Source organism: Heptranchias perlo, chromosome 5 (genome assembly GCF_035084215.1).
Source record: "Heptranchias perlo isolate sHepPer1 chromosome 5, sHepPer1.hap1, whole genome shotgun sequence".
Classification (NCBI taxonomy): Eukaryota; Metazoa; Chordata; class Chondrichthyes; order Hexanchiformes; family Hexanchidae; genus Heptranchias; species Heptranchias perlo.
In genome coordinates this window covers 13,807,132-13,823,050 of record NC_090329.1, presented here as the reverse complement: position 1 = coordinate 13,823,050, position 15,919 = coordinate 13,807,132, and the positions used below count along the sequence as shown (strand labels likewise).

Below are 15,919 nucleotides of genomic sequence, written 5' to 3'. Positions count from 1 at the left end.
TGTCATTTACTCATGCCGTTGGGTGCCGATTTGTTCCCTTAAGTATCCTTTCTAACCTTTCGTCACTATGTAGGGTCTAGTTCCAGAGAATTAGCTCACCATCCTGTAGGTAGTATCCTTACAACACACATGGCTATCCACTTTCCTGAACAAAGAATCAATTGATCTGCAAACTGCATCTCTTTCCAGGCAGTACTCCCTGAGTACTTCTTCTGAGACTTTATTACTTTTGTAATGTTGGACAGTGCCTGGTATCTTATCGCCAATGCAATCTCTTGGGTAGCTTCACATGCTTTCCTACCGTTCTTGCTTTTACCAACCTTAAAGTATCCAATATCCCCATTTCCTGGCTTCTTTCAGCACTTGTCCCTCTGTCATGATAGTACACTTGCTCGTTGTACTGGTCTCTAGCTCCAATCCCTGAAGGTCACTCTCAAGGTCTGATGCTAGACTGGCCATATCACTTTGCCTGAGATGACTCACTTACTGAATCTCGTGCTATCCATTTACCTCCAAAAATTCCTTCTTTTCTGTCTGCCCTTCTAAGTTCCTGTACCTTACTCTCTCAGACCATAACTTTTTAAGCTTGACGATTAACTGGCAGTTTTTGTATCTTTTCACCCCTCTATTCTATCTGACTTTTTCATTTATGAACACAGCAAAAACTCCTTATGGTCTCCATCTTAATTTTTCTGTTAACTTTAACTTCTCAAATACACTCCAGCTTGTGCTGCCTTCAATAAAGTATCTAGAGTTATTGGTTTATTTTTCTTTCCTACTCCTGTTATTTTACTTAATTGCTGAAACTTTGTACTGTTCAGGAGGCTTTGGAGAATTGAGCTCGACCAATGGCTAAATATTGGCTTGTCACAGTTTACCTTTGTTACCGATTTTAGATAGCTCCCGTTGGAATATACTATGTCTCTTTATTGGGCTGGTTGGCCTCAATGTTAGTGGCGTCTTCATTATGGATTTAGCGTTTTTCCACCGTTTTCCTTAGACTTTGACTTGTCCATAAGTTTGCTTTTGCCTGTCCTATACTTTGTAAACCTCTTGGATAGCGATCTCTTTGAAGTTCTACAACTCTACTTCAAACTTATCTGGTTGTGTAAAATTCTTTGTGATAGAATTGCAGGAGGAGTCCTGGAGTGGAGCTGTTTCACTACATCCAATTTTTTAATAAATTAATATTTGCAGCTTTCAATGGAATCTTGAATAACTTCATAATGTGCTTGGTCTTGTATATTTTAACAGCTAGTCAAATTGGATATTGTTGGGCATTGCTTAGACATGGAAGCTGTTTATTTTTTAAAAGCTGTTGTACTTCAGTTACACCAAACCACAACCTCCCATAAGAATATGTGTAAATTACATTAACTTAAAATGCTTAAAAATTCAAATTTGTCATAAGACTGCAATGTGAGGGGGTAATTCAGCCCAGTCTTTTTTTTGTCTCCTAGAATAAAGCCTGTGTGTATAATTTGCTTTTCTAACCATAAAGAATGTTATTTTAAAAGATCGGTTAACCTTTTAATGCAAGAAGTAAGTTTGACAGCTGGAAGTGGCACGTAAACCAAGTTCTCAGGTACTCAGTTAGGCTGCTGAAGAACATTCTAAACTGTTTGAAAAATGAAGTTTAATGTTGGCAAAGGCCTGACTGTCCTGTGAACTCTCCTCTGATCAAATTTAATTGGCATTTGAATGCTGTTGAGCAGAGCTCTACGCACGCATACAGTTGCACACATGCAGAACTCTGTTCAGTGCAGAGCCAGCAATATAATTCTTGGTGTTCCTTTTAAAGTTGGCAACCAATGGGTAGTATGAGAGGACAATTGCACATGCTGTCTGGATGTTGCACGCTTGATGGACCAAATGGTCTTTTCTTGGTTCAGACATTGCTCTTAACTAAGGTGAAGTACTAATCGTAAGAACACTTTGAGGTTATGTATTAAAAGTATGATGTAGTATTAAAGCGTATTGATTTAAGTGCGTCCTTAGAATTAAATAAACCTAGTGAAAATACTGTATTGTAATGTATTTTGCTATTGAATTTCTTAGTGACTTAAAAGCATAGTTATTTATAAGATTAAAACTTTAGGTAACCAGTTTATTTTTAAACTGTGCAGATAAATAACACTATAGTAAGGCCATAAAAGTAGCTGTCTTGTAGTCCAACATCCCATTTAACAAAAAAAATTCTACATTAAGTTTGCCGAATGCACAGAGTTTGGTAAACCAAAAAAAAAATTGCATTCTTAAGAAGTCTGAAAATATATTCCTGCTATTTCACCTTTTAACCTATAAATTTATTGGGTAATTTTCAGTGCACAAAGTCACGGACAGATGGCTGCAGCTGTAAAGAATTCTACCTATTTCAATTCCCTTCCACCTCTCCCCGTGGAATGTGTAGAACTGGACGGAGACTTCAACTCACTGCCTATTATCTTTGAGGATCGATATCTGGATTCTGTCCCAGAAGGTGAAAAATATTTAAAATCCGGTTGAATGGAGATTTTCAAGTTGCTAGATTTTTTTTCAGCAATTACAGGGCATTGATTTGCATTGACTTAAAATCAAGTAACAGTTTTCAGTTCTGTGAATAGAAAGTAAATGATGAGGACAGTCAGTTTGCTGAAAAATAAAGCACTGAATGAGATTGGAGATTGCATGACCACAATCCTGAAAGGTTCAGTAGATTATACAGTCATTCAGTGATGTAGTTCAGATTTCCAGTATCTGCAGTATTTTGGTTTTGTTTTAATATTCAGTAGCTTGTTTTACTATTGAAATGGGCTGGAGGTTTATCAATCTCTTGAAGCATAACCTCTGGATTCTGAAAGTAGAGGTAAAAAATCTGTAATGCAGGAAATTTGAAATTAAAACAAAAAACCTCTCCAGTTGATTGCCCAATACTTCCAGCATTTTCTATGATTCATTTTGGATTCTGAAAATTAATCTCATCACTGGAAAATGTGCTGCAAGTTATGACACCCTGCATCTTGAGTTATATTCCCCGCCATAACTGTAGGTTGCCATATTAAATATATAAATATATTTTGTTTATCATTGTGGGAATTTAACCATTCTTACACAACAGGCAAATTGCATATGCCTCTGTCGTAGAAGGGATGACCCATCCTACAGGTGGTCTTTCTGGTGTGACATACAGAATGTGCTGATCTCAATTTCTACCTTAGAGTTCTGCTGTTCGACTGGTTGAAAGACCAGCCTTTGGAGCCAGTTTCCACCCACCAGGGACCAGTCTTTTCAATATTCGTCCCACCTCCAAAATGGCTGATTATTAGAACACTAGCTTGGTTTATTTTTTTATATCACCAACCATTCCCCCCCCCCTCCCCCACCCTCTCCTCCTGTTTGCCCTCCTCCCCCACACACTTCCTCAAGACATTGAATTCCTGCTGGGGTACAGTTCCATGGCTGCTGGATACAGTACCTCATGTAAGAAGTCATTCTTCATGAGTGAGCCTAGACAGTGACTGTCAGCAGGCTATTTGATCTTAGGGAGCATCACAGCTGGGCTTGATCCTGTCCTTAGCCAGTGTACTTCAAGTGGAGGTAACTGGTGTGGAAGCAGATTTTTCTTTCTTCTCCCCAATATGCAGCTATTTGTAGTGCCTCTACTGTTGTCCCACTCGAGATCAACTAACTCAGCATTGATCGAGGATTAAGGCTGGAACTTTGTCTGTATAGCTCAGATGCTCCCTGACTTAACCAGTTGCGCCATTGGTTTATATAAGTTAGGCGTGATGATTCAAGACTGAGAAAAAGTACCCAGAAGCAGAGATTCATTGGATCTCTAGAACCTGCAATACAAAATAATAGGAGAAAGGATAAGATATAGTTACTGGCCAGATGTAGAAAGACATCGTGTGCTGTCAATATAACAGTAAAAGGCTTGTGACAGAACAGTGTAAATAGTCCAGATGAAGAATTACTGATTGTAATTAAATCACTTCTGACAGCACACACAATACGTACCAGATGTGAATAAGTCTTAAATATCCATTTGCAGTGACTCCCTACTTTAAATTCAACTCTCATTTCTCATAAATAATGAATCGTAAATATTTTTGTATGCTACTTCCTCATAATGTATCATAGTTGCATAAAGATGCTCTGTCTGTTTACGAATATCTAATATTTTGTTTCTTCAAAAGACTTGGATGTTCCCTGGAGTGGGGTTCAGAATGTAAGAAGATCATCTTTTTCTGCCAAACTGGAAAAATCTGACTCAAAAGAATGTAACCCTTCAGGTTTTTCTAGTCCTGATTTTAAAGCCAGACCGGCAAGCATCTATAGTGTTAGACAAAGTGAAAGCGAGAAGCCGCAGACAAAACAGCACAAGGCAAAAACTGAAGAGCACAACAAATCAAAAGTAAAAGTGGCAAAACCTAAGAAGACGATTAAGTCAGAGAACAGCAAAAAGTTGGTGAAGCAAAACTCTAAGGATTCCGTGATACTGGTTGGTTATAAGTGCTTAAAGAATTCAAACTTGGGAGATGTCAGTAAATCTGAAGGCGGGCTTTCAATTTGTCCAAAAGGTGGGCAGGCTCCCACAAGCACAGGACCTGATAATGGGGCAAAGGCAAATTTTAAACTATTAACTCAGCATAAAGAACTGATACCTCTTCTGTCAAGTATGGAAAAAAATGTAGAGGCTACAAAAGCTAAAAATCTCGATGAATTTGGTTACAGCATTAATCTTCACAAAATGGAACCTTGCACATTTGTATCATCAGGCTTGTTCCAGGCAGGTCCTGGGAGTCCAACTGATTGTGTAAGATCTACTAAATGCTCATTTGATAATTTGAATAGCCAGCAAATGGCACCAGCATCAGGAGTCAAACATATTGAAGTCAAACCAAGAGGTAAATGCGCTTATGAAGGGGAAAAAGTAACAGTCATTATGGCTTCCAAGCTCCCTGTTAAAAATGATGACCAAGGGTTTTGTCGATCTCCTGAACCACAGCTTCTGAATTCTAAAAAGAATTCTTTACTGTTGGAAAAAGATGCACTACACCCTGCTACTTCTGAGAGTGCACTACCAAATGTACGTACAAAGGGGTTTAATTTGGTTGTAAGTGGAGATACTATTAAACTGCCAGATGTTTATGTCACCTGCTCATCATCCAGAGTTTCTGATTCTGGCATTGAAAGTGAACCCAGTTCTTTTGCATTTCAGCCAGATCCAGACTTAGCCACTGAGCCGGTATTGGAGAAGGCTCCTCTCCTCAGTGACCAGTCTTGCATGCAGCTGCTACTTAAACCAGATTTGAGTTTGAGGAATGTGATTGAAGGCCACTGTACAGAGAGTACAAGCGCTGTAAGTGAAATACAATCATCTTTAACTTCTATAAACTCATTGCCTTCGGATGATGATGAACAGACAGTTGATGAAAGCTCAGAAATTGCTGCCATACTTGCACAACAAACTAGCGATGAACAACCCAAGCTAGTTTCAACCATACTAGATCAGCTAAAATCTGGAATGCAAAAACCAAGTGTCGTAGTACAAGAAGAAAGTGCTGTGTTTATTGAATCTGCAGGGACTGCAAACCGAGCTCCTCATTCTTCTGTCTTTTCTGAGCAGGAGTTTCGTAACTGTATAGTTAGTCAAGAAAGTAACAGCAGCTATCCACAGCAAAATATTGATTGCGTTAATGATTTTAGAGAGCTTCAAGACTCCAGTGAAGATTTCAGTTCAGAAAAAGCATCCATAAAACATATAATTAAATTGAACTCTGAAGTTATTCATCTTGATGAGCCAAGCTGCCCTACTTCAGATGCAGTAGAAATTGGCCAGAGTGAGGGTCCAGAATTGCATCCAGAAGAGCTTGTAGATATATTTCAGGTGTTTGAAATTCCACTTCTGCAGGAAACAGACGATGGAGGGCACACAAACCTTTCAGCTGCCAGCAGCACTGACATTGTGAAACAAGGATTAGTGGAGAATTACTTTGGATCTAGAAGCAGTACAGACCTTTCTGATACTAGTCCTGGTGGTGGTGCTGGCAGCTGTCCCACGAGTCCTCAAAAGGAGACTGTTGGCCTTGTTACTCTTGCACAAGCAGAAGACGATGAAGAACAAGAAATGATTGAAAATGGTTATTACGAAGAAGCTGATGACGATGCTAGAAATGATGCAGTCAGATCTGAGCTGATTAGTGGCGATCGTACCACAGAAGGAGCAAACATGCCAGGTGCATGCACTCCTACTTGTTTATCATTTTCGTCAGGTGTGAGAGATTCCCCATCTATCAGCGGACTGTCTTCTAGAAGCAAACTTATTGCAATTACAAAGCAACCTAGCAGTGCTGTATTCAGTTCTACTGTGTCAGTCTCTTGGTATGATGACGCTGCCACTAAAGGACAAATGCAGATGTAAGTAGATTGCCACATCACTTTTGATATTTTTAAGAAAAAGTATTTGTCTCTTCAAAATCAGAAAACATATATCCTACTCACAGCTGGTTTAAAGCACATTTAAAATATAGTTCTTTAAAATTTACTATGTTATCTGTGACAATGGATACAAAGGACAAGGATGTTTTTAAAAATGAGTTCAAAAGAACTATAAAATAACATGGCAATAATATGTTTAAAATTCCCATTTGAATCCCTCCAGTCTGCCTTCTGTGCTTCTCACAGCACTGAAATAGCCCTAACCAAAGTTATGAATAACATTCTCTAACTGTTAAGTTAGTGCTTTATCCCTCCTCCTCGTTCTTGACATTTTCGGTGTTATGCCATCAACAGAAGTACACTTGCATGGTTCTGCTCCTTCCTATCTATACATAACTAGTGTCTCCAACAATACTTCTGTTCCCTCCTCATATTGTCACTTGGTTCACCCAAGGACCCATCGTTAGCCCCCATGTCTTTCTTTTGTACGTGCTGTCTCTTGATAACATTTTCCCCAGATATGGGGACAGCTTTCATATGTATGCTGATAATGCCCAGCTCTTATCGCTCCATCACTGCTCTCAACCCAGCTTCACTCCTTTGCCACTTCCATCCAGTTTCCCTAACCATGCACACACACTGATCCAGACCATCCATAATCTTGGCATCCTGTTCAAGCTGAGCTTTAAACCCTGCATCCTATCCATCAACAAGGCTGCTAATTCCACCTCTGCTCCTATCTCCTCCTCTGCTTTCAAAAAGCCTTTGTGACTCCGTTTTCCTTGCTGACCATAAACTCCTATTTGTCCAAAACTCCGCCACATACCTCCTGTCCTGCTCGCTCATCATCTTCATCTTCACTGACCTACACTGGCTCCTCATCCTCCAATGTATTACATTTAAAGTCCTTTTCTCCATCCATAGCCTTGTCCCACCCTATCACTGCAATCTCCTCCAATTCTGCATCCCCTCCTGAATACTCTGTTCCTCTGACTCTGATCTTCTCTGCATCCCCCCCCTCCCCAAAATCTACATCTGCTTTACTTTTTTTAAAAAAATCTCTCAAAACCCATCTTTGACAAAACTTTAGGTAACCTCTTCTCATCTCCACCTTTCTTGCTCCGAATCTGTTTTTTGTATGCCTATTTGTGAAGCACCTTGGGCTATTTCTTGCATTATAGGTATTATATAAATGCGAGGAGAATTAAGACAAATGGAAAAAGAAGTACATTCGGGGAGGAACAGAAAAATTATGTATGGGACTTTTGGTTTCTGAAACAGGTGTCGAGATTAGTGAAGGTGTGGACGTCTTCGAAAAATTAAGCAACTTCTTTGGGTTAATATTTACAAGAGGGAAAGATAGTAGAGGTAGGACCTAAGTGGATGTTCCAAGACCATCACATTGAAGTATGTAATATAACTAACACTGTTAGAGTTGGTATTTGGACTCTTGAGTAAGCTTCAAATAAATCAAGCAGATAGGACAGATGAGATTCACCTTAGTATACCTAGGGAGCTCAAGCATGTGCTGTTAGAACCACTGGCAGGAATACCCAACAGTTCTTGAGAAATATATTAAAGAAAGATGATTGGGAAACTGTAAATGTAGTGGTGTTATTTAAAGAGAGATCTAAGGAGGATTTGGGTAACTATAAACCATTTAGGGCTATGAAGACTGCAGCAGTTCAAAGAAGGCCCACTACCACCACCTTGGGGCAAGTAGGCATGACAAATTAATGAGGTGTTGCCTGAGTCACCCACATCCTATGAACAAATATTTTTTAAAAGTCTCATCCGTACCAGGGAAATTTCTAGTCAATTAGGTAGTGGAACACTTAGGGAGATATAAACTAATTGGTAAGAATTGGCAAAGATTTACAAAAGGGAAGTCATGTCAGAGAAATGCAAGAGTTTTCTTGATAAAATAACAAAAGATGAGAATATTGATGTGCTTTACTTGGATTTAGTAAGGCTTTTGGTAAGGTACCTCATGGAAAACTAGTTCAAAATTAGCCGACATGGTATTGCTGGCAGTAAGGTGGATTCAATCATGTTTGTGCAATAGGAAACCGTGTGTGTTTGAATGGGAAGTATTCTGGATAAAGGGGCTCACTCTTGGGCTGGTACTCTTCAACATCTTTATAAATAATCTGGACAAAATACTGGTAGTTAATATGGCTAGCTACAGGGGGACTTAAACTGTGAGGAAGTGGATGGACAATTAGATCATGCACTTCGAGATAAATAATTGCGGAGTCATGCACTTACAAACACAGAACAGGCAGAGGGATTATAGGATTAATGGGGAAGTACTGACCAAAATGGACTAAGTGTTGTGGAGAGACTAGAGAAGCTGGGATTGTTTTCCTTAGAGCAGAGAACCTTATGGGGAAAGAGCAGGGGAATGGGACTCATTGAATAGCTCTTACAAAGAGCAGGCATGATGGATCGAATGACCTCCTTTCTGAGCTGTATATTTCTATATCTCCCATTATTCTTATGTGTTTGGAAAGATATCTGGGAGTCAGAATAGAGCCCTCAAAATATCAAGCCAATTTCTTTCCGTTGTCAAAAAAGCTAATGGCATGTTAGGTTGCATAAAAAGGGGAATAAAGATCAAAAAAAGGACTCTGGCCACAATACAGAGCATTGGTCAAGCCACAATTTATATTGTCATCATTCTAATAAAGGTGTCCTTCAGACATCATGGGCCCGATATTAGGAGAGAGGCGGGTTGGCAGCGGGGGGTCGACTGGGTGCGTGGGTACTCTTACTCATTCCCCTACACTCCGTCTGCCACGTCACCGCCCCCACCCCACATCTCCTTCTGCACTGCCAACTCTACTCTATCACATCACTCCTCACACCCACTTAACCCTTATCCTCATCTTACCTGCACTTCCTCACCTCCCCAGTACTCATCCCACCACTACCACTCAACCTAATTTTCATACAATCTCATGGCTCTGTCTTATACTCACCCTCTCATGCATCTCTTTCACAGTCAGCCTCACCCAACCTGGCGCTACTTGTGCTGCAGCCACAGGGCATGCATCATGTATGTGTAGTAGGAAGCATAAGGCAAACGTGTCGTGAGCATGAAGGGGATGCACAAGGGTGTGTGAGGGTTTGTCATGGTTTTTACTTATATTTGATTTCTGATCAACTCACATTACCTGTTATATTGTCACCACTACTGCCACATCTTGGCCATTCTTGACCGGATTGTGCAATAAGGCCCTTTCATGAGGTTCTCCATGAACACCCTTGATTCCACCCATTCGGTCACCCTACAGTGGGTGTATGTGTAGTTGCATGACTACTTTGTGCAGGTGCCTGTTGCGCAGCACTGTGTTGTGTAGCTCCACGTGGCTGAGGTGGACGGCGTGCCTGGCGAGGCTGGTGATGTTGCTCGTCCTCCATTGGAGTGACGAATGCAGCCATGGGAAATCCCCCCCCCCCATCCTGATGGTGTGAATGTGAGGGGGTCCGCAAAGTAGGTAAATATGTTTGGACAGCAGAGTTTAGGGTATGATTTAATAATTTTGAGTGTGATGACAACGTTGTAACAGGCAAAACTTTGAGGTGACAGAGTGCCCTGCTGCAATGAATGAGGTATTCTTTTCCACCATCCCCCCCACCCCCAACTGTCAAGGAATCCTCTGCATCTCCCAATGGCTGCTGACTGAAACACGTCTGTAACAACAGGGAATGTTTCCCACAGCATGGGAAACACGCTGAGGAGAGTCCAAAATTACATCCATGCTAAAATCTTTTCCCAAGAGGTCTGTCAACGACCTCAAGTACTTCCCTAACTATCTAAACTGTCATCCCGCCAGCTTTAATTGCCGGTTGGAGTCCCGCATGCAGGGGCTGCGCGTGCACCAATTCATGTCACTGGGGAACCCGGAAGTGGGCGGTTTGGAGCAGGGCTCCGGACCCGCTCCGGGATTCCCCCATTTTAGGAACCCCACCACAAACGCACCCGCTCGGCCATCCTAAAATTGACCCCCATGATTCTTTTGAACCAGCCTCTTGAGCCCTGCAAGGTTTGGTATGGGATTTAAAGAAGTCAGCAGAGATTAGCTTCACTCTGGTGCTGTTGTGAGGATCCTGGGGCTTTGTTACAAGGTGGGTACAGTTGCATGTGTTGCCACTTAGTATGAATGGAATGCCAAGTAATGACATGTGACTCCTAGCAGAACAACATTATAGCAAATTGTTGTAATACAAATTTTTATAGACACTGTAGAAAGCAGCTTCCCCAGAACCAGTCAAGTCTAGCAAGTTCCTACAATCTGTGAACGATGCATATTGTTCAAGGAACAAAGAAAACCTGATCAGATAGATCGTCTATTTCTCTTTCCACTTGCACTCCTTCCATAGAATCTCCAAGCTGTTCTCATAAGCCTTAGAGGATGCACAGCCGATCTGATTCAAAACCTGCACCAATACAGCTCCTAGGTAACTGCTGGAAGATGTTTGTGTGTGGCCCGGGATTACTTTCTCTGGTTTCTCCTCCCTCTCCTTAAGGAAATATACTTGACCTCTGCTTGTTATCCTATAGTGGCATTGCCGAGATTGGTAGCACACTGTGAATACTCGTAGATCCAAATCCTAATTCTTCATAATGAAGAGTATTAAGAATGCCAGTATCGTATACATCAGCTGCCATGGTCTTACAATTAATGATAAACTGGAAAGGGGAATTGACGTGGGCAAAGTTCAGTTCTGAAAGTAACCCAAAGTGAGTGATTTTTACAAAGATATTCCCATTTTTAAAAAAAATCCAGATTTTATCTTTCCATTTTTACTCATCAGTATAGGTTGGACATTTTGTTAACTTCATTTCATCCATGCCTCCCTTAAAGTTGAATTCTGAATTTATGGAGAATCCTAAAAATAAGCTACAGTCCTGCATGCACCCATTTTATTTAAACAGAATTGCAGATATAAATATGTTAATTTTCCATTTGCAGTTAAATAATTAAAGATTAAACAAAATGTACGTAGTTCTCATTTTTGAAAATATCCCAGAATTAAACCTTTCAGACTGGAAGAAAATGCCGTGATAACCAGTTTCAAGTATAATTAGCTCCACATTTTCACCTGTTCTATAATGTTACAATAAGTCAAAATAAATTTATTACATTTTTTACCCTCCTCAAATTTAACCTTCTCTTAAGGAATGCTCCAGGATAAAGTTTAATCATTTTTGTATTTTTTTATTCATTCATGGGATGTGGGTGTCGCTGGCAAGGCCTTGTTTACCTGTTGCAACATACTCAAAATATATACGTACCAGTAAATTGTTTTTTTTTGAAGTGGAGGAACATGTTAAAAATTGCATTCCGAAGTGTACAAAATTGTTTAAACCCAATCTGAGACTTCTTTAAAATGTTTTATTGAAGCATCTTTAATAAGACACTGTACAAAGGTATAGAGCCTTCCCAAGATTATTGATTTATGTCCCCTGTTCATATTATCTTGGTCTACTTTTTGAAGTAGTAATCTGGATTTGCCTCCTCTATACCATTTACATCCTGTTCTCCCCACCCTCCCACCCCCTGATCTGCTATCCTCAACACATCTTTCTAGACTGTACAGCTTAAAGTTCTCTAATCTCCCTACATAACTCATTACTTTTACATTTGGGATCAGTCTTGTTGTTTTCTGGATCCTTTCGAGTGCAAGTCTATCATTTTGTGAATATTTAGGTTGTAGGTTTTGTTTTCTATTTGGTTTTAAAATTTGAGCACCATTGTTGACCTCACTTGTACTCGAGACGTGTTAGGCTTCAGTGGTAGACTTTATACCTGGTAAGTTCACTTCAGTGATCCTGGGCTGCTTCCAATATAATGAGCGCCACAGTCACTCATGGCATTTGCCTTCAGTGACTCCCTTTATCCCATGATTCTACTTGTGTGAATACGGCTGAAGGTTCAACAAGCCAGCTTGTTATGACTGACTGAATAGGTGGAATGTAATCCTGACAATCTGCAGTCTTTTTACTGCAGGACAATATCCAAATTGAGCTCAGCCAAGCACCGTTCAACCATGAGGTGAGAGGATCAGCCCTCCCTCCCCGAGGCGTGATCACCCACCCGTGAACGAACCCCCTTCCCCAGCCAACATTTTTTTTTTCAGGACGCCTCGGGCTTCACCATTTAGACACAGAGATTGTACCCTGTGTCTCCCACGTGCCCAAAAATGGACACGTCCGAATTTGTAGGCCAATGTCTCTTTCAAGTCAGTTTTGTGCTAGTAACCCCAGTATCCTTGTTAGAGGATCGTTGCAAATGTATAGAAATAGGTAATGGTTGGTGACGGGGTGTGTACTACTTTACATGAAAATGGGGCGAGTATTTCTAGAGTCCCTGAAGGTTGTTGAACAGCGGTTCATACTCCTGCAGCAAAAAGGAAGGAGAGGACATGGATAAGTGGTCTTTTCAAAGAAGGTCTTCAGAAATGTGGGGAAGGGCTTGGATGGTTAAGGAATACCTATCATGTCTTGATGAACATAATGCATGTATTACCTCCTAGTTGATGTTTCAATCTTAAGCCCAAAAAAAGACCAATATGGGTACGTCTTAGATTTGATAGATACATCTGCCAAAGTTTTGACTAATTTTCTTTGTCACCTCCTATGTTGCTGCTAAAGCTTGGGATTGTCTAAAGTTACCTTTCTGACATGGAAGGATTTTAACCAATCAAGTTGGGTCAGCTTGCTTCATAGTTACTTTTTCCAGGTTTCCCCTGAATCTTGGAAAGCTTAAATTTACCTTGTTTTATCCAGTAATCTGCCCAAGGACCATCTTGAGGCTACTTTGGAGACCTTCCAGAAGCACCAAGAAAGTTTTTAGGCTATTCCAGAAATGTTCTTAAAGGAACAGTACTGGTCAGGTTAGTGCCCTGTCTTGGCAACTGAAAAGCAGCTGTTCCTTTTGTCCTTGTGGTAGATTTCCTTTGGGTGTTGAGCAATCCCATCTTGGAAACCAACAAGATCTTGGAGAGAAAAGTACTGTGGCTTCCGTCTCCCTTTCAGTGATCCAGTGACTCGTTGCAACCAGTGACTTGTAGGCAGCAGAGATAGTAAGAGTGCAGTGCTCTGCATTTCAAAGGAATTATAAATTCAGATCAAATGGAGGATTTACAAAGCAAAAACCTGACTAATGAGGTTCAAAATTATTGCTCACTGGAGTTATATAGCGCAATGAAAATAGAAAGATGTCCCAAGGTGCTTCAAGCAGCGTAATCAGACAAAAATGGACACTGATGCATAGAAGGAAATATTTGGAGCGGTGACCAAAAGCTTGGTTAAAGAGGTGGGAATTTAGGAGGATATTAAAGGAGGAATGGGAGGTGGAGGAGTTTAGAGAGGGAATTTCAGAGAGTGAGGCCTGAATGGCTGACAGCATGGCTGCCAATGGTGGGGCAAAAGTCGGGGCAATGCCCAAAAGGCCAGAGTCAGAGGATAATATGTTCGGGGTAGCGTTTGCAGGGCTGGAGGAGGTTACAAAGGTGGGGAGGGGCAAGACCATGAAAGGGTTTAAATACAAGAATAAGAATTTTAAATTGGAGGTGTTGGGGGATGGGGTGCCAGTGTGCATCAGCAAGGGCAGAGATGATGGATGAATGGAATTTAGTGCAGGATAGGATATGGGCAGCAGAGTTTTGGATGAGCTGGAGGTTGGGAGGCCAGCCAGGAGCACATTGGAATAGTCAAGTCTGGATGTGGCAAAGGCATGGATGAGTGTTTCAGCAGAAGATGGGCTGAGATAGGGACAGAGGCAGGTGATGTTATGGAGGTGCACGGTCTTTGTGATGGAGAGTATATGGGGTCAGAAAATCCGCTCAGGGTCAAATAGGACACCAAGATTACAAATAGCCTGGTTCAGCATTAGACATGGCTGGGAAGGGGGATGGAATTGGTGGCGAGGTAAGGAGCTTATGGCAGGGGCTGAAAATGGCTTCAGTCTTCCCAGTGTTTAACTAGAGGAAATTTCAGCTCATTAAAGACTGGATATCGGGCAAACAATCTGACAGCACAAAGGTAGTGAGGGGGTCAAGAGCTGAATGTCGTCAGCACACATGTCGAGCAGTTTCTGTCTAGCCAGGAAAATTGAGTGTTATTTCTGCTGCTTTACAAAGCATCCAAAAGTGCAGAGGCCTTGTTAGCTTGTACACTTCCATCTGGAAGGAAATGCTCAAAATGGTCACCCTACTGCAAATCATCCAGGCATTGCAGCTTGTCCATATAAACCATGCATGTTCCCATGTGGAAGAAACACAATTCAACATCAGCAGGATGCAGCAATGATACAAAGTGCCTTTTGGCTTGATGTCAGCATGTCTTAATTGTAGTGACTGTCACTCACTGGTAGCACTCAGATAGAGAGGCCTTCCGCAATAACCATTCATTAAGCATCATTCACACTCTGCAGAAGTAAAGCTTATGTTGGACTGGCTTTGAGTTAGCCATGCGCTTAGCGCATGCAAAATGTCATTGTGACCTCCAGTTAGTTAGTGCCATTGGTCAGCTATTTCCATATAATACCTGTGACACTGCTGAGCATATGGAGTGAACTTGCTGACACTGAACAGTACCGAGCATCCTCTTATGCCCCAAGTTCACCAATACATTTCGGCACCAAGATAAGACATTAAACCAAAACTCCAAATACGTTGAATCCTCTGGATTCCTCATAGATTGCATTAGGTGATCTTCATTGATGCATTTCTGTGGACCATGAAGTCTGGGCTGATAAACACATTTTTAACATCTAACTGTAAAATAGTTTGTACCATCGACTATTCTGAGGGAATATTGTACAGATGGTCCACTGAAGCACACTGGAAGATATCTATAGTACAACAATCTCAAATTCTCCTAGTATGGGAAATCAGCCATGCATAAGGCAAACTTGCAGACTCCTGCTTGAGTGTCCAAGCAGATGGACATAATCCAGCTGACAAAGGTCTAATCAAGTTTGGATTCGCTGGGCAAGATTTGTCACCAAAGGGCCACGCAGTTTCAGGCAATCACTAAAACTGGAGCATTTCCCAAAATTCGTTGCTGCCCATAACGACCAAATGCAGGACCTTGGACCCTCTTTTTGTTTTTGCTTAAGGTATTTTGAGTTTTATTTTTCTCTAGAATCTAACGAGCCTCTACCTCACAGTGCAGTTGTGGGAAAGGAGCATCACTTGTCACTGTGCACAGGGCATGAAACTGTTAAGTAAAAGGATGAAACCGTTCCATCAGTTTAGATAGTTATTGTTACCTTTTGAAATACCTCTTTGAATACTGAGCAAAAGCTAGCTAATATGGTATCTTATTGTGGCACTTGCTGGAAGTGTATGATCCTCCAGATTAAGTTGAAGCACATTGAACCCTTGTAGTGGCACTTTGTAGGCCAATATGCATACGCTTTTCTAGAATGTTTGCAAGGTAGCTGGCTGGAAGAGCTTGCACTTGTGCACTAAGCATTACAGA

The 15,919-nt window shown here is 41.1% G+C and overlaps 1 protein-coding gene across 6 annotated transcripts in view; it reads left to right on the top strand.

Moving 5' to 3' along the window:
- Window positions 1-15,919, top strand: part of fam135a (family with sequence similarity 135 member A) — a 268,472-nt gene that overhangs the window by 140,419 nt on the left and 112,134 nt on the right. For all 6 annotated transcript variants that reach the window (XR_010962864.1, XM_067984032.1, XM_067984030.1 and 3 more), the window contains 2 exons: window positions 2,325-2,479; window positions 4,179-6,402. Coding sequence is in view for 5 of the 6 variants with exons in the window: in XM_067984032.1 (XP_067840133.1) it covers window positions 2,325-2,479; window positions 4,179-6,402 (2,379 nt within the window). In the remaining variant the exon portion in view is untranslated. The remainder of the gene's footprint in view (window positions 1-2,324; window positions 2,480-4,178; window positions 6,403-15,919) is intronic.